The 22185-nt window shown below is 28.8% G+C and overlaps 2 protein-coding genes across 2 annotated transcripts in view; both read left to right on the forward strand.

The window, feature by feature from the left end:
- Window positions 1-247: 247 nt before the first annotated feature.
- Window positions 248-22185, forward strand: part of LOC136079841 (uncharacterized) — a 74528-nt gene continuing 52590 nt past the window's right edge. Inside the window, exons 1-2 of the mRNA XM_065796461.1 lie at window positions 248-412; window positions 11849-11977. Coding sequence (XP_065652533.1) covers window positions 11872-11977 — 106 coding nt within the window. The 5' untranslated portion in view covers window positions 248-412; window positions 11849-11871. The remainder of the gene's footprint in view (window positions 413-11848; window positions 11978-22185) is intronic.
- Window positions 15162-21409, forward strand: LOC136079096 (uncharacterized). Its single transcript, XM_065794816.1, has 2 exons — window positions 15162-15554; window positions 19232-21409. Exon 2 carries the CDS (start codon window positions 19838-19840, stop codon window positions 21077-21079), a length of 1242 nt encoding a protein of 413 aa, XP_065650888.1. The 5' UTR covers window positions 15162-15554; window positions 19232-19837; the 3' UTR covers window positions 21080-21409.

A 22185-nucleotide genomic window follows, 5' to 3' on the forward strand; every position in this document is an offset into this window, starting at 1 on the left:
TTATATGTTATACTAAGCATTTTTTGTATTCAAAGCGTAATTAAAAAAATATAACTGCTGTAATTAGTATTCAAAGTAGAAAAAAAGCATTTTTTTATTTGGTTGCTAATATTTTGGAGGACAGTGTATATATAAACGCATTTATGTTTTATATTAAAATACATAATAGAAAGTTATATTTTAACTAAACCTGAATTCAGAATTATTTTTGTCATTTAGTATTGAAATAAACAATGTTTACGCTTACTATACCGTTTATGTTTACGGTTTGGGAAGTTTGGTTTTGCAACTACACGCTTCGTTCTTTTTTTGAGGACATTTTGTGCCTAAATACCATATAAATTGAAAATAAAATTTATTGTTTTAAATATATTTATTTAACAAAATCTAAAATATTAGGCAAAAAGTTACTGTAAGTTAGTTATTTGTAATTATAACTTCAAATATATTGACTTAACAAAATCTTACATCTTTGGCTAAATAATACTGTAATTTAATTATTTATATTAAACAATTTACAATATTTAGTAACAATTTACAATATTTAGTAACAATTTACAATACTTAGTAAGAATTACAATATACGGCACTATTTTTTTTTGAATTTACATAATATTACAATACTATAACACGTAGTATATTATTTCTTAAATTAAACAATATATACTCTTTATGCATTTTATTGCAATTATTATAATATATATTATAATTTTTATATATGTTATAATTATTGTATTTATTATAATATAATTTAATAAATAATTAAAATGTATTGCAATGTTATAAAGATGAAAAATACGAACTTAACGTAACTATAACTGTCAGCTATATAACTTACGTAAATAAAAAAACGTAAATCAGCGTAACTATAAAAACTGATTCAGCATGTTTCATGTTGCTGATTCAGCATGTTTAATAATTGATTTTTATTTTTTTATTTTCAATACAACAATTTTCTCCTGTTTGCGTGTAATTTTATTTTTTTGGATAAAAATTGTTGCAGGGTAAAAAAACATTTTTTACTTTATTTACAAACAAAGTTTATATTATTTCATTAAGTGCTAAAAATATTTTTATTGAAAGTAAATTAACCCCATAATCAAATATTGTTTCCACTTTAAATGCTTCACGCACTCACTTTTATAATATTTTTAGTCATTTACATTTGTATTGCAGTGTAGCAAAATCAAAAACATAAATGCAAACCAGGTATCTAAGAGAGATCACATGCTAAAAACTGTTAAAAGCGTAAACTATAGAGTAAAACAACAAAGGAAGACATATATGTCTTTTATGTATACATAGAAGTTTCATTAACCAAAAATTCGTAAAACGACCGATTTCAACCAAAAAAAGTGATAATAAAAAAAAATTAGATGTTTCTAAAAATCATGAATAATAACCATAAATATAATGAATTTTTTCTTAACCTGGGCAAACTAATGGCCATTACTTTATCAAAATTAGATAAGACCGTTAAAAAAAAAACTCTCTTCCTTCTTCTTGTTTTCCTGATTCATATAATTTGCAATCTTTTAAGTTGTCTGTAAATCTTTATCTTGCTTTATAAACTTCATCTTTTCTCTTCCAGTAATTTTCAAATCTAATAATGGTTGCTTGCAGCCGTGTTGGAAATGAAGATGTTTTTTAAATAAAGAATAATAAGGCTCCAGTCTATTCTTTTTTAGAGACTTAAATTCTTCAAAAGATTTGAAGATATTTCTTTGAGACAGACACAGATATCCATTGGTAATTAAAAAACCATTAAAAGAACCATTTACTTAATCGTTTAGAACTAATTTTGACAAATTCAACTTATATTTATATGTATATATATATATATATATATATATATATATATATATATATATATATATATATTTTATATATATATATATATTTATATATATATATATATATATATATATATATATATATATATATATATATATATATATATATGTATATGTATATATATATATATATATATATATATATATATATATATATATATATATATATATACACTACTGCTCCTAATTATCCTTTTAAATTTAAGATATAATAGTTTTACTTACTATTGGGAGAGAAACTGTATGCAAAGTCTACCTGAATTATATGTTATCTTCCTTTTTATTAGGTTTACAAAAACATTAATATAATGTCCGATTATATTAATTTATAATTTACTTGCCTTTTAATGCCCCTTAGTGACAAATTTATAAAATATATATATAGTAACCTTAGTAACAATAACCGCTATACATATTGTTGGCATTCCATTAACGATTTACGCAATTTGTCCAAGTCAACTTTAAGCAACTATCTAATAAGTTTTTTCCGCATCTTATGCATCATTAGGCATTACATTTTGACATTACTTTTAATTCCTCTTATTTAAATCTGATAGGAGAGAGATCTTGTGATTGGGGAGGCTAAATCATTTTATTTAATAGTTGAAAGTTCTCAAACTCAGTCAAATAACAATTTTTTGAAAAGTATGATTTAGATTTAAACTTTAAGTCATTTTCTTCTGAAACAATGAATAGCTTCTCAATAACTCATCTTTTCGAAAGTGTAGCATAATTTTTTAGGTGTACAAGTAAACCACTTTTGTCATTACTCCCACTATTTTCACAAGTAACCTGTAGCATTCTTACCAAAACAGCCTCAAGCCTTTACATCCACCATGTTTTACAGTCAATAATACGCACTAATTTATCATAAATTTAACGATTTTTTTTCCAGACAAACAATCTTATCTTGAAACCAAAGATTTAAAACTTCGACACGTCGGTTCGCTTTTACTGTCATTGATGGTCCATTTTTTATGAAGATTTGCCCACTTTAGCATTTTTATTATTCTTATGATTTTTATCAAAGCATTTTAACCATAACTCTTTCAAATTATCTTATAGTGCAAAAATAAACATAAAAAATAGTTAAATAAAAAATAGCATTTTTAAAAAAAGTTAATGCCATTTGAATTATTATGAACGTTAGTGTATATATTATCAATTGTAGCAATTGATTCGTAAACTCTTTTCTTATCAACATAATCTTCTGGGGTAGAAAAATTAAACGTGTTTTTTGTTTACGAGTAATTTTTTTAAGATTTGCTAAGAACTATTATTTTAACGTTTCTAGGAATCTTAATTTGTAAATTTAAGAAAGTTAGCATAACGATTGAAATGTTTTAAAGTCAAATGTTGTTGATTCACCATTTGATTTCTTATGCTCAGAGTAAAATAACTAGTCTTAAAGGAGTTTTGTTAATTGCGCACATTTTTTTTTCTCTAAATAAATTCTTATTTTAGAGTTAATGTTAATTGGAAAAAGTTATTTGTAAATGATCTGCAATATCTGGTTCTAATATACCTTTTTGAATTTTTTTTTTAGTAATAAACATTTGTTGTAACGATATTATCAACTACAGAAGTTTTAAAACAGTATAAGGTCATTTTATTAAAGGAACTGTTTTCGTTTCAAATAGAGACTTATTTTATACATTTCTTTAAAACTCTAGTCCTCGTTGTATTAAAAGCAATGCGAAATAAGGTCTTTAATTTTAAAGATATTTTTTAATAAAAAAAGAAGCTAAAATTTCATAAAATATTATTTATTTGATTTTTTTTAAGTTTTTATATTCCTCAGTTAAAATTCAAAATAAGGAGTATAGAAGTTTAAAATATTTGAATCATTTGACTTTAAAAAAAGTTTTTGTTACAGAAACGATGTAGTGGTAGAGCGCTCACTTTATAAGCTGGAAGTTCCGAGTTCAATACCCACCTCGTCCCTTGAAGTACCGGGGTCAACTTGTATCTCCGCGCAGCGGTCTTGTTAGTCTTTCGTTGTTGGTAAAGTCCCATAATAAAGCATATTGTTGACTGTGTATAAATGTATATTGTAAGACTGTGCTGACCGTCTCAGCCTTTAGGAGGTGAAATACATAAAAAACAAATTACACCTAAAAAAAGATGATTTATCTCATCTAACAAATAAAATTTTTTATTAAGTTGCAATTCAAGTTAAAATCTTTATTTAAAAAGTTTTTATGTTTAATAATAGCACATTCATTTTTACGGTTTTTTTTTACTTTCTTCTCACTTCCAACATTTTCTTAACAAAGATATCCTTTCCTTGTACTTTTTAAAAGTGTTAGAATTATGTTCTTATCCTGGTGAGTGAAGAGCTTAAGGGCCTAAAATTAGTTTTTGCTTTTGTCTGAATCTATTCTTTGGTTCTCAAATTTCTAATTCTTATATTTATTTTTTTTTAATTTTTGTTAATTAAATAATTTAATCTATTACATAAACATCTTTTCAATTTTGTCTGTTTTTACTTTTTAAACTCTTAAGTTATCACTCATTAAAACTGCAAAATTAATTTTTTGAAAAGTTTTTTTTTAACAATACTTTAGTTTCTTTTATAAAATTATCTTTTCGTTCCTCTAGTTTTTTTGCAATTGATTGTATTGCATTAAAAACAAAGTGTATTGAAAAAAAGAATGCATTAAAAAACAAAATACGCATTAGCAGCTTTACAAAATGCTTACAAATCACTTTATTTCATCATCGAAACTTAAACTTCAAGAAAGTTAACATAACGATTGAAATGTTTTAAAGTCTTGCAAATGTTGTTGATTCACCATTTGATTTCATATGCTCATAGTAAAATAATTAGTCTTAAAGGAGTTTTGTTAAAATTGCGCACTTGATTTTTTTTTCTCTAAATAAATTCTTACTTTATAGTCAATGTTAATTGGAAAAAAATATGTGTAAATGATCTGAAGTATCTGATTTTAATATACCGTTTTGAATTTTATTTTTATTAAAAAACATTTGTTGTAACGATATTATCAATTATAGAAGTTTTAGAACAGTATAAGGACAATTTATTAAAGGAGCTATTTTCGTTTCAAATACAGACTTATTTTATAGAATTCTTTAAAACTCCAGTCCTTGTTATATTAAAAGTAATGCGAAATAAGGTCTTTAATTTTTAAAGATATTTTGTTCAAAAAAAAAAAAGTTTATTTCTTTAAAGTTTCTATATTCCTCACTTAAATTTAAAATAAAGAGTATAAAATTTGAAATATTTGAATCATTTGACTTAAAAAGTTTTTGTTGCAGAAGCGATGTAATGGTAGAGCGCTCGCTTTATAAGCAGGAGGTTCCGAGTTCAATTCCCACCTCGTTCCTTGTAGTACCGCACTGAACTTGTTACTCCGCGCAGCGGCCTTGTTAGTCTCGGTGTTGGGAAAGGCCTATAATCAAGTAGCCTCGACAGTGATGGCCGTCTCGGACTTGGGGAGGGGAAATACATAAAAAACAAATTATACTTAAAAAGATTTGTCTCACCTAACAAATAAATTTTTTTATAAGTTTGCAATTCAAGTTAAAAAGTTTATCTAAAAAATTTTTATGTTTAATAATGGCACTTTTATTTTTACGTCGTAGTTTTTTTACTTTTTTCTCACTTCCAACATTTTGAAAAAACTTTATTAACAAAGATACCCTTTTCTAGTACTTTTTCAAAGTGTTAGAATTATGTTCTTATCCTGGTGAGTAAAAAGGCTAAGGGGTTAAAATTAGTTTTTGTTTTTGCCTGAATCTATTCTTTTGTTTTCTAATTTCTAATTCTTCTATTTTTAAATTTTTGTTAATTAAATAATTTAATCTATTATCATAAACATCTTTTCAATTTTGTCTGTTTTTACTTTTTAAACTCTTAAGTTATCACTCATTAAAACTGCAAAATTAATTTTTTGAAAAGTATTTTTTAATAATACTTTAGTTTCTTTTATAAAATAATCTTTTTGTTCCTCTAGTTTTTTGTAACTGATTGTATTGCATTATAAACAATGTGTATTAAAAAATATAATGCATTTAAAAACAAAATATGCATTAGCTGCTTTACAAAATGCTAATAAATCACTTTACTTCATCATCGCAAACTTCAAACTGTTTTTATTTAAAGCTAAAATCTCTAGAAATACGTTGCTATTTTTAATATGTTGCCATCTTTAACACTACCATCTTATAAACACTTGAAAAATGTTTGCAAATTATTTTTACCAGTTTGAAGTTACCTATAACGAGTTTAAAAAACATCTATGTAAGTTTCCAAGCATTGAAAAACTAAATAACGGTACTTTCCTCAAAAATAACTTTCCTTAAATGCTCATCACACTAAATGGTTTGGCTCGCCAATGACCCTGCTGACACTAAAACCTATAGCTTCTGCATTTTTCAATCTCTTTCTCAGATAGTTTGTGACTCATGTTCCTGACATCCCTAATTATTTACTTTTAATCCTTGATTTGTGTCTGGTCTCTGATCGTAGCTTGGGTTAAGTTTCTCCTTTTTCTCATTTAGGTGGCTCTTACCATGCAATAATCTTTTTTTTTAAATTGTTTAACCAGTACTTCTTTTTTGAACTAACCCTACCATTGCACTACTCACTTACCCTTAAGCTGACTGGTGTTCTTTTCGTGATTTACTTTGTGATGGTTCTTGAAACAATGTCTTTTTCTCTCTCCGGTGATTAATGCGTATCCTACGTAAACTCCTAGATTCAGATAGGAATGAAAGTTTTTATTCCTTCTGCTCAGTTCAAAGTCACGCCTCAATCTACTTCATGGCTTTCACTTTTTTGTTTCCTGCAGCTGCTATATCAAATCGTAATTGTTTCTTTTTCAAAAAAAACAACTCTCTCGAGAACTATGTGTTACTGCAAGAAATTGATGAAAAAAGGTGTTGTGTGTTCCATTATTTTCAGCTTACTAAATCTTGTATCTTATCTCAGAGATTAAGCTCTAGAGACATTTGGAAAACCTTCAACAACTACATCATCAAAAATTCTACCTCTCGTTCAAGGAACTGATCTTTTAATCTCTCCCAAGGAGAAGGCAGAACTATTATCAAAAAGATTTTCCTCAAATTTAACCCTTAAATCATATGGTCATACACTTCATTCCATTCCAATTAAACATTAACCTATTGTTAGATATTTAAATCAATCCAGTCTTCGTTGCTAAAATCATATTTCAATTAAACTCTTATGTGGCTTTTTTTCCAGAAAATACTCCTGTCATAATCTTGCAAAGGTTTTTTACAGAACTCTCTTCCATTTTTTTAAAACTATTTAATGAGTACTTGACTGAGTCTTGTTTTTTTAACTGCTGGAAAATGACGTCTGGTCTACAACTTTCAAAACCTCTAAAGATCATTCTGACACATTTAAAAATCGTTTAATCAAGATTTTATCAGCTCTATTAAGTTTTTTGAGTCTTTCTTGATTCTATCTTGATGACATTCTATCTTGAGTCAAACAACTTACTGTCAGACAACCAATAAGATTTTTGCTCTTCTCGCTCTATGGCTGACTTGCTAACTGCTGTGACTAAAAGATTTAATCATTCATTAAATAGAGGAGACAAAATTAGGGCTGTTGCTCCTGACATATTTAAAGCTTTGACATATTTAAAGCTTTATAAAAGGTATTCTCAAAACCCAACACTCTTCTTTGTTTCCAGTAACTTCTGAGGTACCTCATGGTTCTATCCTTGTCCTGTTATGCTAATGACTCAACTTTATACTTAAAAGTCTTAACTTTTTGATCGCTTAGAGCAAGCAATCAATTTTGAATTTGATATCACTTCATTAACAGAATAAGGCTTGCAACGGCTTGTGAACTTTTACTCAAACAAAACCAAGTTAATAACTGCAAACAACTATTGCAATACTGTCTACATTCCTATATTAATGAATAGCAACCCTCTTAGTAAGTCCTCTGGTTTTAAGTCTTTTTGTATTATTTTGCCCTACTGATCTCTTATTGAAAACATGTATATAACTGATTGCTTTATTAGCATTTGCTAATGTTGCTTCTCTTAATTTTTTGCTCCTGATTCCATTCTCTACTTTTACAAATCTCTTATTCATCCCTGTATGCAATACTGTTGTCAAATTTAGGCTGGCTCTTTAAATGATGCTCTTTCTTTTCTAGGCGTTGTCCAAAAACTTATTGTAAACGTAGTAAAACCCGCTCTATCTGCCAATATTGAGCTTCTCTCACGTCATTGTAAATGCCTCTCTTTCTCTTTTCTTGAAATACTATCATAATCGCTACTCTAAGGAACTATCATCTCTAAATTTATCAACTAAAAATTATTCTCGCATGACTCGTTACTCAGCGAAGTATCAAATTTCTACTTGTTCTGTATTTGCATTTTTTGGAATGCATTTTTTTCTGCGAAAAATGTATCTGCAAAAAAATGTCGTTTTGGATGATTATGTATATATTAATAATAACCACTTTTTGCACCAATTTTTGAGACAAACATTATCATATTCATAATAACATATATATTTGGAAAATTTGTTTCAAACAAAATTACAACACAAGTTCCCTCAATTTTACGCAAATTTATCATGATTTTTTCAAAAGAAAGTGGCAACTGATGATTTGCTATGGTGTGCCTGCCAAAGAACTCTTCGAGCAATTTATTTTTCGAAACTTATCTTTGTCAAATATAGATTTTAAATTTTTGTTTTAGATTTCAAAGATGCGGACAAAAAAAATGTTATCTGATATTATATCACAAATCAGTACTCGACTAATATATGTGTGAGTGACAAATATAAGTAGGTGACTAGTACCTTGTTTAACCTCAAAGTTATATTTTTTTAATCATGGTTAGTTTATCATAAAATGCCTAAAAGATATTCATTAAAAAAAGACATCCATGTAAGCTAATTTAGTTGTTGTAAGAAAAGTTGGAAATTAACAACTAGAAAATATTGATTGGCTTAAACAGGATGATAAAAATATATTAAAAAGTTTGTTTACATGTTACATACCCATATCATATTTATATTGCTATTTTAAAATGGCATATTGACAAATATGTAAAAATTTTGGTTTATTACTAGTTTGAAGAAACTGAACTGTCAACAAAAGATATGAGCCGCTAAATAGTTATGGAAATTGTTTTTTATTCAACAAAAATTTGTTTTAAATTAAACTAATAAAGAATCTTTAAATAAAATTGTAAAAGAACTTATATCAATAAAGTAAAGTCAGTAGAATGCTGATATGTCGTATTTATAACATTAAAATGGACCAGAGACTCTTTTATGATATAAGTTATATAAATAATAGGACATGAAAAAACAGAGTTGCAAAACTAAAAAAACAGATTTTTAAAAGTAAGTATCAAAATAGCATTCAATAACATTTGATAATTGTGAGCAGGTAAACTTCATGTGGAAGTGAAATAGGTCTAAACTTATTTGTTAATCCTAATTTAGTGTAAGCATCAACCTTAAAAATGACTTGTTACTATGTTTCGTCATTCCGGTATCTTGTCATTTAAACTCTTACAAAATTTAATTCTAGGTTGCAATTGAGATTTTTAGTTTCTTAGTCTTCTTGCAACTAAACCATATTAAAGTCATAACACAACTTTCTCGTAATAGTTCTTGAACTAATAGTAATACCTTTTTTCATAGCAATGTGATAATTATGCAGATGTTGTGTGGGTCTATCTATTAACAATATTTTTTTAAATCTGTTTTCTTGTGATGTACTCAGACGTTTTCTACCACAATTTTTGAAATTTGTTGATTCTTGAACATGTAAAGCATTTTACACGTTCAAGAATCAACAAATTACCTTGACATTTATAATTGTTTTAATATATTACTTCAAAAAAAAACCATCTAAAAATTGTGCACTTACTTTGCCTTTGGCAAACCTATTAAAAAAAAATTAAAACAATAAAAATGAATTTATTTATTGTCAGGGTCTATATAGCTGCAATAGTTTTATGTTTTTTTTTTTTTAAATTCAATTCTAAAAAAAAACAAATACATTTAAATATTTATTTCAACTCATTCCAAAAATCTATGAAAATGAAATCAGCTATATTATATTTTTTCCGTCCAAATTGAATTGACAAAAGTAAAAAACATGATTGTTTTTATAAAAATAAAATTTCATTTTGAGTTAGTATTGCAATGAGTTAAAAAGAGTTATAAAGTTTATTATATATATACATATATATACATATATATATATATATATACATATATATATATATATATATATATATATATATATATATATATATATATATATATATATGTATATATATAATATATATATATATATATATATATATATATATACTTAAATTTTAGAAAAAACAACTTTTAATGGCTTTTAATATACTTTTAATTTTATTAATAAAATTTAAGTATAAAACGCTCTGTTTTGAAAAATATATAATTCATAAATATTGAGCACTCTAGATTGATAAAGAGTTTGGTATTTTTAACACTAAATCAAACAACAACAATATATATATATATATATATATATATATATATATATATATATATATATATATATATATATATATATATATATTCAATTCCAATAATATTATATTCCAGTGTATTTCTACAATTATCAACAATGTTACTTAATATTGTGAGTGACTTTATAAATAACAATTTTAAGTAATTTACTATTGCATATATTTTTTTAAGAACATTGAGCACTCTTTTTGTAAAATATACTATCTTTACATATGTATATTTATATATATATATATATATATATATATATATATATATATATATATATATATATATATATATATATATATATATGTATATATATATATATATATATATATATATATATATATATATATATATATATATATATATATATATATATATATATATATATATATATATATATATATGTATATAATTCCAATAATATTGTATTTCAGTGTATTTCTACAAATAGAGTACTTATTGTTCTTAAAAAATAGAGCAATAATTAGTTATTAAAAACACCAGGGGCGAATCCAGCATTTTTTGGTCTTCGAAATATATAACTTCCAGACATGGAGCAAACTCCAAACATTTATATGTTTATACTTATGTCAAATAAGGATGCTTTGCAAACAATTGCGATGATTAGAGCCTGGGAACAAAAAAGCCCCAAAATTTTTGCCTTCCCTGCCCCAAATGTGAGAGCAACAAGTTGATACAAATTTTTTTTTACTATTTTCAACTAGACTTATATTCATCAACAAACTTTAAGTTTTATAGTAAAATATTTTAGCGCTCAAAAATTATGACTATATAAAATTTGCAACCCCCTCATATTGAGGGGGGCTTATTTTTTATATGGTTATAATTTTTGAACGCTAAAATATTTTACTTTGAAATTTAAAATTTATCGATGAATATAAGTCTAGTTGAAAATATTAAAAAAATTTTTTATCGACTTATTGATCTCACGTTTGGGGCAGGGGAGGCGAAAATTTTGGGGCTTTTTTGTTCCGAAGCTCCAATCATCGCAATTTTTTGCAAAGCATCCTTATTTGACATAAGTATAAACATATAAATGTTTTAGTTTGCTCCATGTCTGGAAGTTATATATTTCGAACACCAATAAAATGCTGGATCCGCCCCTGAACACTTATCTAATTTTTCCTTAAGCAACTTGTTTCTCTATCAGTAGGTTCATCAGGAAGTTCACCAACTTATATGTATATACATATATATACATATATATATATATATATATATATATATATATATATATATATATATATATATATATATATATATATATATATATATATATATATATATATATATATATATATTTATACATATATATATATATATATACACACACACACATATATATATAATTATATAAATATAGAAATTACTTTATTATTGAAAGTTTTGATTATGTTTATTTTTTTTTTTAATTTTGATTTTGTTCAATTTACAACTGTTCCAATTTTCTTTAGAATCGTTCGGCCGAACCAATGCAATGAAGTTTCTTTTCCAAAATCTTTTTAAGTTTTCTTACTACATGATAGTACTAATATGTGTTAATGGAAAAATAAAAACTAAGAACATACAGCAAAATTTAAGAGGTACCTACTTGTTCTCTTTATATATATATATATATATATATATATATATATGTATATATATATATATATATATATATATATATATATATATATATATATATATATATATATATATATATATATATATATATATATATATATATATATATATATATATATATATATATATATATATATACAGCTTTTGCCAAAAGTTTGGAACACCCTAGCATTTTCGGCGTTTTAGCCATTTTCGGCGGTTATAGACTTTGCCGCAGTGACAAATTTGCACTAATTAGTGTCAGTTGTTGAAATATAGATGATAAGCTACAGAATGAGCGTTGTTCCTATCTTACGGTTGAATACAAAGATATTTATAGCTTATACAATCAATGTATTATTAATTTCAGTATCAGCCGTTGTTCATTATGAGAGACAAACAACCAATCATGTGTAAAGCTATAAATTTCCTATGCAGTGTCTGACTTGTTTATGTTCTTAGATTGATTCACGTGCATGTGTAGACGTTTACTAACACGCTTTACAGGTTAGAAATTTCTACTTTTGTACTCTAAGTACGACTTTATTTTACGTCCATATTTTGGAATCATTTCAAACAGGTAGAAATTATAAATTATATTTTAGAAGGATAAAAGGTTGATTTTATGTTCAACTTACCTCGTTTTACTAAGTAGTTAATTAAATATTAGTAAATATTAGCAATTCACGATTTTGTTGCGGGTGTGTTTGCAGATATTCCGACCCATAATCTTCTAATGACACGTGGAAAAGAGTTGTCAGACGCGAAACGTGCGCAAATTATGGTGCTCCACCAGCAAAACTTCTCTAAAAAGCGAATTTCAGCCATTTTTGGGGTGTCCCGATTGGCAGTCATCAAAGGGATTTCTAGAGCAACAGAGTTGGGCATACTGGATTCACGCAAAAGATCTGGAAGACCACGTGTAACTTCATTATTAGCTGATCGTCTCATCTGAAGGGCCTGTATTGCTCATCCCATGTGGTCCTCCTCAGCTATATCATCATCTATGTCGGACCCACCAAGTTCCCAAACAATCAGGAGGCAATTGGTAAATAATTTTAATCTCCGGTGCTATCGTGCTGCAAAAAAAGCCAAGTTGACCGCTAAAAACATCAAAGACCGATTGGTCTTCTGCAGGAAGTACCGACACTGGGTGGCAGAAAACTGGAGGAACGTGATGTTTTCGGAAGAAGCTACCTTTACTCAGTTTCAATCAAAGTCATATTGTGTTAGAAGACCACCAAATCAACGTTTCAATGCCAGATATGTAACACCAACGGTAAAAAAGTCACCTACGGTCATGGTTTGGGCAAGCTTTAGCGCTGCGGGCAGGGGAGGTATCTGGTTCATGCCAAGAAATACAACAATCAATGGTCAGGTCTACCTTAATATCCTACAAGAGAAACTTCCCCATCATATGGGGATACTCAATTGTACTACATTTCAGCATGATGGGGCTCCCTGCCATCAAACAAGGGCAGTGAGTAGTTGGCTTAGGGATTCTGGGATTGAGGTCTTAGACCCATGGCCTGGATCAAGCCCAGACCTCAATCCTATTGAAAATATGCGGATCTTAATTAAACAAAAGGTTGCTGAGCAAGCACCGACGTCAGAATAGGATCTAATAGAGGTTATAAAGCGTGTATGGGTGACAGAAGTGAGTCAGCAGTATTGTGAGAATATGGTGACCTCGATGCCCAGGCGTATAGAATCTGTTCTGAAGAGTCGAGGACAATATACAAAACACTAACTGTGTGTTTTTGATGACCTACTGACTGTAGATTAAATTCGTATTGTTATGGTAGTTATATAAAATATATGTTGCTATGATATTACACAAAATGTGTCGTTTCCTTCAAAAATGCAAGGGTGTTCCAAACTTTTGGCCAAAGCTGTATATATATATATATATATATATATATATATATATATATATATATATATATATATATATATATATATATATATATATATATATATATATATATATATATATATATATAATGTACTCAATCAATGGAAAAGCTCGCAAATTATTTTAGATTGTTTCAAAGGTATTAAAAACAAACATTTTTATAAATTTTCATTTTTTAGTTATAATCCTTTTATAAATGAAACTTTTTAAATAACAGGATTAAATTTGCTGAGAGTTATGTAACCATTAAAAATAAAGATAAAATAATAATTAAACAAGCCCAAAAATTCTTTTTGTTTAATAATGGGCAACCTTGGATTAAAAATAAAATTGATTTTGCCTTGGGTGCTTTTGATGGGGCAGAGGAATGATAGCTTGTCAGAATTTTTCTTTTTTTTTCAGCTAACCCAGCATTTTAAAAAGATGGTTTTTAAAAATGCTAGTGGCCTCCTCATGGATAAAGAAAAAAAATATTGTTGAAGTTTTTAAAAATTATAATCTTTCTAACACTAAACAATGTAACATGAAAGTTGTTAACTTCCTTGACGTAACACATAACCTTAATGAGAAAATATTTTTGACTGTTCCATAAACCAAAAGATGAACTAAGTTATATACATTTTGATTCCAATCACCCTCCTAGTATATTAAAGCAACTTTCTTATTTTATAGAGTTAAGACTATCAGCTAATACATCTAATAATACTTTTTTTTTTAAGCTCTGCTCATTTGCATCAGGATGCATTTAAAAAAATCTGCTTATAAGTTTAAGCTTATATTCTGAAACTCATCTAACTTCTATAAAAAAACCTCTTAATAATAGTTTTTACGTAAAGTTTTACCTAATACTTTACATAAAAACTGTTGTTAGGCGCGTGTATCTAATCTTCAGGTTTGTGGTTGCTTAATAGAAATTTATTTTTGTGAGGACATTTCATAGTCAACTCTTTGGCTTTTTTTATTAAGTTAAGTAATTAGTTTTTTACATAAATAAAGTAAACACTTTTTGTTGAATTGCATAGAAAATTTTGTTTAGTTTCCCATAAATATTTGGAAAGTATGTGTACTTGAAAGTTTTTTTTATTTTTAAATGATTGCTTATGATTCGCATATCTCTTTTTTCTAGTTTTTTTCGGTTTTACGTAGCTTGTTCTTTTTGTATATAATTATTTGAATGAAAAGTTTTATTTGTATTTTACCCAAGGCGATACTTATTACAGGCCTTCCCGTCGCGAATTCGTATTTTTGACTGGGGGCGGACAATGTTACGGAAAGTTTAGTCTTTTATTTCGATTTGAGAGCAGTTGATAGTCACAAAATGGTTAAAAAGTGCTGTATTCCTGAATGTAGAGGAAACTACGACACTAAAAATAAAGTACGAGTTTATAGGCTTCCCTCGAATGAAGAAGAACGAAATCATTGGATAAATTCAATTCCAAGAAGTAATTTTCCAAATAAGCCAGATACTGTTGTCTGAGAAAGACATTTTCCAGATAATTTTTTAAAAGCTTGTGTCAATGGGAAAGATAGACCAATCGAACCTCCTTCAATTTTTCCTAATATTCCATCAAGTGCTATACCAACTCAACCTTTAAAACCAAGGTCCACTACTAAAGTGTTGTCTTCTATCAAAAGCGAAAAGTGTGATGATTTTTTTTTTTTTTTTTTAAACATCTTCGCTTCCAACAAGGCTGCAAGCAGCCACTAATTAAAGTTGGAAGTTACTGTAAGAGAAAAGATGAAGATTGTAGAGCAAGATAACGATTGACGGACGATTTAAAAGATTGCAAATTATATGAATCAGGAAAGCAAGATGAATGAAGCGAATTCCAAAGAACTGATGTTCGAGGAAAAAAACTAGACGAATAAGCGTTTTTGGAGCACTTAGGAACAGTCACAGAAAAAGGATGACACTTAATTGAATGACGAGTAACACGAGAATGAATTTTAGTAGATGGCACAAGAGACGCTAGCTCTTTAGAGCAGTGCCCATTATAGTATTTGTAGAAAAGAGAAAGAGAAGCAACATTACGACGATGTGGTAATGGTAGGAGATTGGCTGCAAGAGCAGGTCCAACTATGTTTACAATGCGTTTTTGCACCTTGTCTAAAAGAGAAAGGGCATCATTAGAAGATCCGCCCCAGATATGGCAACAGTATTCCATACAAGGCCGGATTTGGGATTTATAGAGAATAGAATCCAGAGTAAGAAAGTGACGAGCTCGATAAAGAGATGCAACCTTAGCAGATGCTAATTTTGCAACCGATTTGATATATGGTTTCCAAGAAAGATTCGAAGTAAGAGTTAATCCAAGAAGATGAAGAGTAGGTGACTCATCGAGTACATCACCGTTCATAAATATAGGAAGATCTAAATTATTGCGATAACGATTAACTGAAAAAAATTAAGTTTTATCTGAATTAAAGTTCACCAGCCACTGTGAGCCCCATGCTGTAGCAGAAGTGAGATCCTTTTCAAGCTCAAATGCCCCCTCCAAGCAATCAGAAGGTGTTGGTTTCTTATCACGACAAGAATAAATGGTAGTATCATCAGCAAACAATGCCACCTTAGATGTGAGAATATCTGGAAGATCGTTAATGTAAATTAAGAAAAGTATAGGGCCAAGGATAGAACCTTGAGGAACCCCTGAAGTTACAGAATAAGAAGAAGAGTGTTGTCCATCGAGGACAACTTTTATGCTACGATTGGAAAGGAAAGATTCAATGATCTTAAAGATGTTGCCGGATACACCATAAGAAGAAAGCTTATGGAGAAGACCAGCATGCCAAACTTTATCAAACGCTTTTGAAATGTCAAGAGCAATGGCTTTAACCTCTCCACCTTCATCTAATGCATGATAAAACATGTCAGTTATTACTGTTAGCAAATCAGCTGTAGAACGAGAAGATCGAAATCCATATTGATGGTCAGAAAGTAAGTTATTAGATTCAAGATGAGAAATTAAGTGTTTTTGTTAATTAAAGATTCAAAAACCTTGCTTATGATTGGAAGAAGACTTATGGGACGGTAGTTAGACAAATCAGATCGCTCCCCAGAATTTTTGAAGATAGGGATAACAGATGCGGCTTTCCAGCAGGCTGGAAAACAAGACTCTGATAAGCACTTGTTGAATAGTCAAGAAAGTATAGACGACAGCTCCGGAGAACACTTCTGCAAGACAATAACAGGTATGTTGTCTGGGCCACAAGCTGTGGAAGAGTCTAGGCAGGATATCACTTTAGATACAGATGCTGGAGTGATATGAATGTCAAGCAATGGATCAACCTGTTTGTTGGCAATATCAGGTAGAACGCAATTAGTGGAATCAAGAGATGATATTGATGAAAAGTTTTTAGCAAACAGTTCGGCTTTGTCTTTAGGTGAGGTGACAAAGTCTGAACCGTACAAGAGAGGTGGAATTATAGATTTGCCCTTATTATTGATATTATTAAAGATTCTCCAGAAGTCACGAGAGCCTAATTTTTGAGATGAGATACGAGATTTCATGACCTGAGAATAGCGGGTTTTGGCGTTAGACAAAACCTTTTTACAGTTGTTTCTAGCAGTAATAAACAGACGTCTGTTTTCTGGAGAATTGTTTTGCTGATAAATATGGAAGTAATGGTTTCGATTGGCAATCGCAGCAGCACAGTGTGAGGAAAACCATGGAGGAGAGTGAGGTTTGACCTGGAATCGTCGAGAGGGAATAAAAGATTCCATGCCTGCCTGAATCCACGAAGTTATGTAAGAAGCACATTTGTCGACAGGAAGTTGAAAGATTTCTACCCAAGGGCCATCACGAAGAAAATCACGGAAAGAATCCCAGTCAGCTTTACTGTAGTTGTAAGAGGTTCGATAATAGGGGGATTCAGTTGATGAAGAAGAATGAGATATTAGTTTTAGAGAGATCAAACTGTGATCAGAAGCACCTAAGGGTGAATGTGGAGAAACTGAGCACTGACTAGGATCAGAAACAAGACATAAGTCAAGTAGAGAAGGTAAATGATTAGGGTTGTCAGGAAAGCGAGTTGGAAAGTTGACTATTTGAGTTAGGGATTATAAAAAAAAGGCAAAAGTTGTGGGCTTTAATGCCTGCAGAGTCACTGACACTAGAGCCAAGCCATTCAGAGTGGTGAGCATTAAAGTCACCGACAACAACTATATTAGCTGATGGATAAAGAGAGAGGACTTGGTCAATATGATCGGAAATAACATCAAAAAGAGTGCAGTCTTGAGATGAAGGAGAGCGATATAGAACAAAGAGAAAGGCAATAGAGTGAAGTGGTGCTAAACGAAAGCACATGAAAGAATAGTCTGTGGATTCAAACCTAGTTTCACGACAAACAGGTGAATTCTTACGAATGTAAATGCCCAGGCCAAGCATGTGACTATTGGAATCTTTACGAATCAGAGGAAGATAACCATCAACACTAAGATCACAAGATGAGACAGCTAAACTTAAATTAGTCTCACAAAGAGCAAGTAGGTCTGGTGAACTTTGCAAGAGATAAGACTCAACAGAAGAAAAGTTACTTCGAAGACCACGAATATTAGTGAATGATAGGTTTAGAGAACTTGGAGATGATGATGGTTTTTTGTGTTTTATAGTTTTTGGTACTTTATTCATTTTTAAATTAGATTGAAGAACTTGACTCATAGCATAGATAGTACTCAGAACACCGTTTAATAGCCCAAGCAATTGCCTCATTACTACTAATAAACCCTAAGCCGTAACAAAGGGCTCCAAATGTGGCCTCCGCAATGCACACCAAAAGTACAAACAGGGACACCATCCATGCGCAACATGGCACTGTTAATACTTTGATATTTTTCAGCTGTTGATGGAATCAGCCTCTCTGAGAGCTACCACAGAGTTCGGGAAACCTGACTACCAGCCGGCCTCAGAAACATAAAACTGAGTTTTAGAGCTGTACCCTCATAAGGAGATAATAGAATGAGTTGCCTAGTCATAAAAACAGTGACACAAGCAAACCCATGCATTGAGTCAAGAAGATCCAGTATTCAACATCCTAATTTGGAAACAATGTATTAAAAATACATCTGCGCCAGCCTAATAGATGAAGAAGGGGTGCGAGGCTGGTCAACAGATACAATCTGTTTACCCCTTAAGTCTTTGCCTAGGAGGCCTTCTACAAGACAGTAGCTGGGTGCATTTAACATCTGCCCAAGATGAGTATTTTTATCGAGACACCATCTCTAGCCTTTACTCAACCAAGAGCCCCAAGGCAGGGGGTGTTTTAAATCGGAGTTGGCATCTCCTAGCCTTTGCCTAAAAAGGCGTATCCTACAAGGCAGCAGGACATGAAGTTGTCACAATATTTAAAAAGTAAATTGTTTACGTTCATTTCTTTATGTGAAGATATTAAAAATCATAAATTTGTTTGTCCTGTAATAACTTTTGTTATAAATGAAGTTTTGCACATCCAATCAAATTCTTTTTATGTTAACTGTATACCTATGTGTGCTATTTATATCTAAAGCAATTTTAAATTTGAAAGTTTTCATGCTGGTGTACGTTGCTTTATTTCTTTATTTTCTAAAAACCATATTACCACTCTTGATTGTTGGTCAAGAGTGGAAGAAACAGTTCGCTATCTGAACAACATTGAAGTTGATCATCAAAGATTGATATTACAAGATCATATTGCATCTATGAATGCATCAGAAGTAGGTAAAAAAATTTATAATATAGAAACAATCATCAGATCAGATTCTTATTTTTCAACATCTCGAAGTCTATACAATCAGTTAAAAGATTTTAAACTTCCAAGTGTATATTTGGAAAAGCTGAAAATAATCCTAAGTCTATTTGGAAAAGCTGAAAATAATCCTGAGTTGTTAGCAAATACTGTTTTGGGTATCATGGTTAAATGTTAAAAAGGTGGACCATCTTTTTTGTGCAAAATGATACCTGTCTGTCATTTGGATGCTTCTTTTTTGTTTGAGCAAGTATGCTATGTTATTAATTCAATCAAGTCTAGCAATGGAAAAGTTATTTCAGTTATTTGTGATGGAAATCAAACAAATCAAGCTTTTTTTAATTTATTTGAGAGAGTTGAAGAAAAACCTTGGTTAACAAAATGTGGGATTTTTCTACTTTTTGATTATGTTCATCTACTAAAAAGTATCAGAAATAACTGGATAACAAAAAAAACACAGGAATTGCATTTTGAAAAAAATCAAGATATGACTGCTAAATGGAGTGACCTTAAATGTTTATTTGATTTTGAGAAAGATCAGCTAATTAAACTATCTAGACTAAATTTTGTAGCTATACATCCAAAACTCATTGAAAGACAAAATGTATCACACTGTTTAATAGTGTTTTGTGATGAAACTATACCTGCTCTCAAAACTTATTCAAAAGTTATCCACCCTTGTAATATCAATGAAACCATTTGGTTTTTAGAAAAAGTTACTAAGTTCTGGAAAATAGTTAGTGTAAAAGAAATTTACGGTGATACTCGATTTTTAGATTCTCGTAAAAGAGTTATTTCGGAAGAACTTGACCTAAATTTGCAATATTTACTTGATTTCAGAGATATGGCTCTTAAAATGAGTGGTAAACAAGGGTGTAGAATAAAATCCTTAACTAGAGATACAGGTACTTCAATTTGGCATACTTGTTATGGTTTAGTAGAGATGTGTAAATATTTGTTAAAAAACAATTTTATTTATGTTATGTTAGGAAAGTTCTTAACAGATTATATTGAAAAAGCATTCAGTAAGTTTAGACAAGGTTCAGGTGGAACATATTTTATAACTGTTCAAAATGTTTTTGAAAAATTAAACATTGAAAAAGCTAAACTGTTATTGGAATTAAAAGTCGATGTTTCAGATTACACTACTGATATAGAACATTTATGTCAAAAATGTGACTATGTTAGAAGTGAAGAATCTTGTGATATAATTAATCAATTGCCTGAACTAGAACCATCTTTGCCACTGCGTACAAAAATGACTCTGTTTTATATTGCAGGCTATGTTACAAGAAAAGACGATGTCAGTGAAAATGAATTGTTGACTGACACTGGATTTTATTTTCAGTTGTATGGAGGCTACACAAAAACAATGGACAGAGGTGGATTAAGTGTACCTCTGGATTGCTGTGTCCAGTGGTTTTTTTTTTTGTTACATTATTTTTGAAATTGAGAAAAAAAAGACATGCAGAAAGTCGTTGAGCAATATATTTATGATGATATCAGATATTTATAACTTGAATATGCTAAAGAAATATGGTGTTATATTGTCAAACATATTTCTTAAAAATTATTGTTTGTTTATTTCACCTAAGTCCTCTAAGGAACCTGCATTAAAGGTTTTAAAATTATCTGTAAAGCATTAAAAATTGCTATGTACATTTTTCATAACATTTTCTAATATTTGATGATTATTTTAATAGTTTTTTTTTTAAGGTTGTTTATTTTTCTTTTGTGATTTCGTTGTTAAATAAAATTCATTCATTATTCTGAAAAATGTTGTTTTTCATTATTTTTTTTGTTTTATTAAAATTATATGATATTTAATAAACACTGCATTAGACACTTTGTGCATTGGAACAGTTCCTTTTAAATTTAATAAATTAACTGAAAATAATGTAGCTCGCTTCTTTTTTCAGCCGTTTTTTTATATTTTCCGTAACATTGTCCGCCCCCAGATAAAAATACGGATTCGCGACGGGAAGGCCTGTAATTAGTATCGCCATGATTTTATCTAATTATTGCAATAGCATGAAACTTAAAGTTGTGAAAATCATGCAGTTTTATTTTATACATACACATTTTATATTTATATATATATATATATATATATATATATATATATATATATATATATATATATATATATATATATATATATATATATATATATATATATATATATATATATATATATATATATATATATATATACATATATATATATATATATAAATATATATATATATATATAAATATATATATATATATAAATATATATATATATATATATATATATATATATATATATATATATATATATATATATATATATATATATATATATATATATATATATATAAACAACCCAAGGAATTAGAAAAAATGAGGTCGCAATAGTTTGCAGATCTCAATCTTTTAAAGTTCGGCATTTTTTTGCCGACCTTTAAAAGATTGAGGTCTGCAACCTCAACCTCAAACACTTTAAGATCGGCAGTTAGATCGGCATTGCCGAATGCCGCCCCTAATTCCGAGAGTTGTATACATATATGT

Source organism: Hydra vulgaris, chromosome 04 (genome assembly GCF_038396675.1).
Source record: "Hydra vulgaris chromosome 04, alternate assembly HydraT2T_AEP".
Classification (NCBI taxonomy): Eukaryota; Metazoa; Cnidaria; class Hydrozoa; order Anthoathecata; family Hydridae; genus Hydra; species Hydra vulgaris.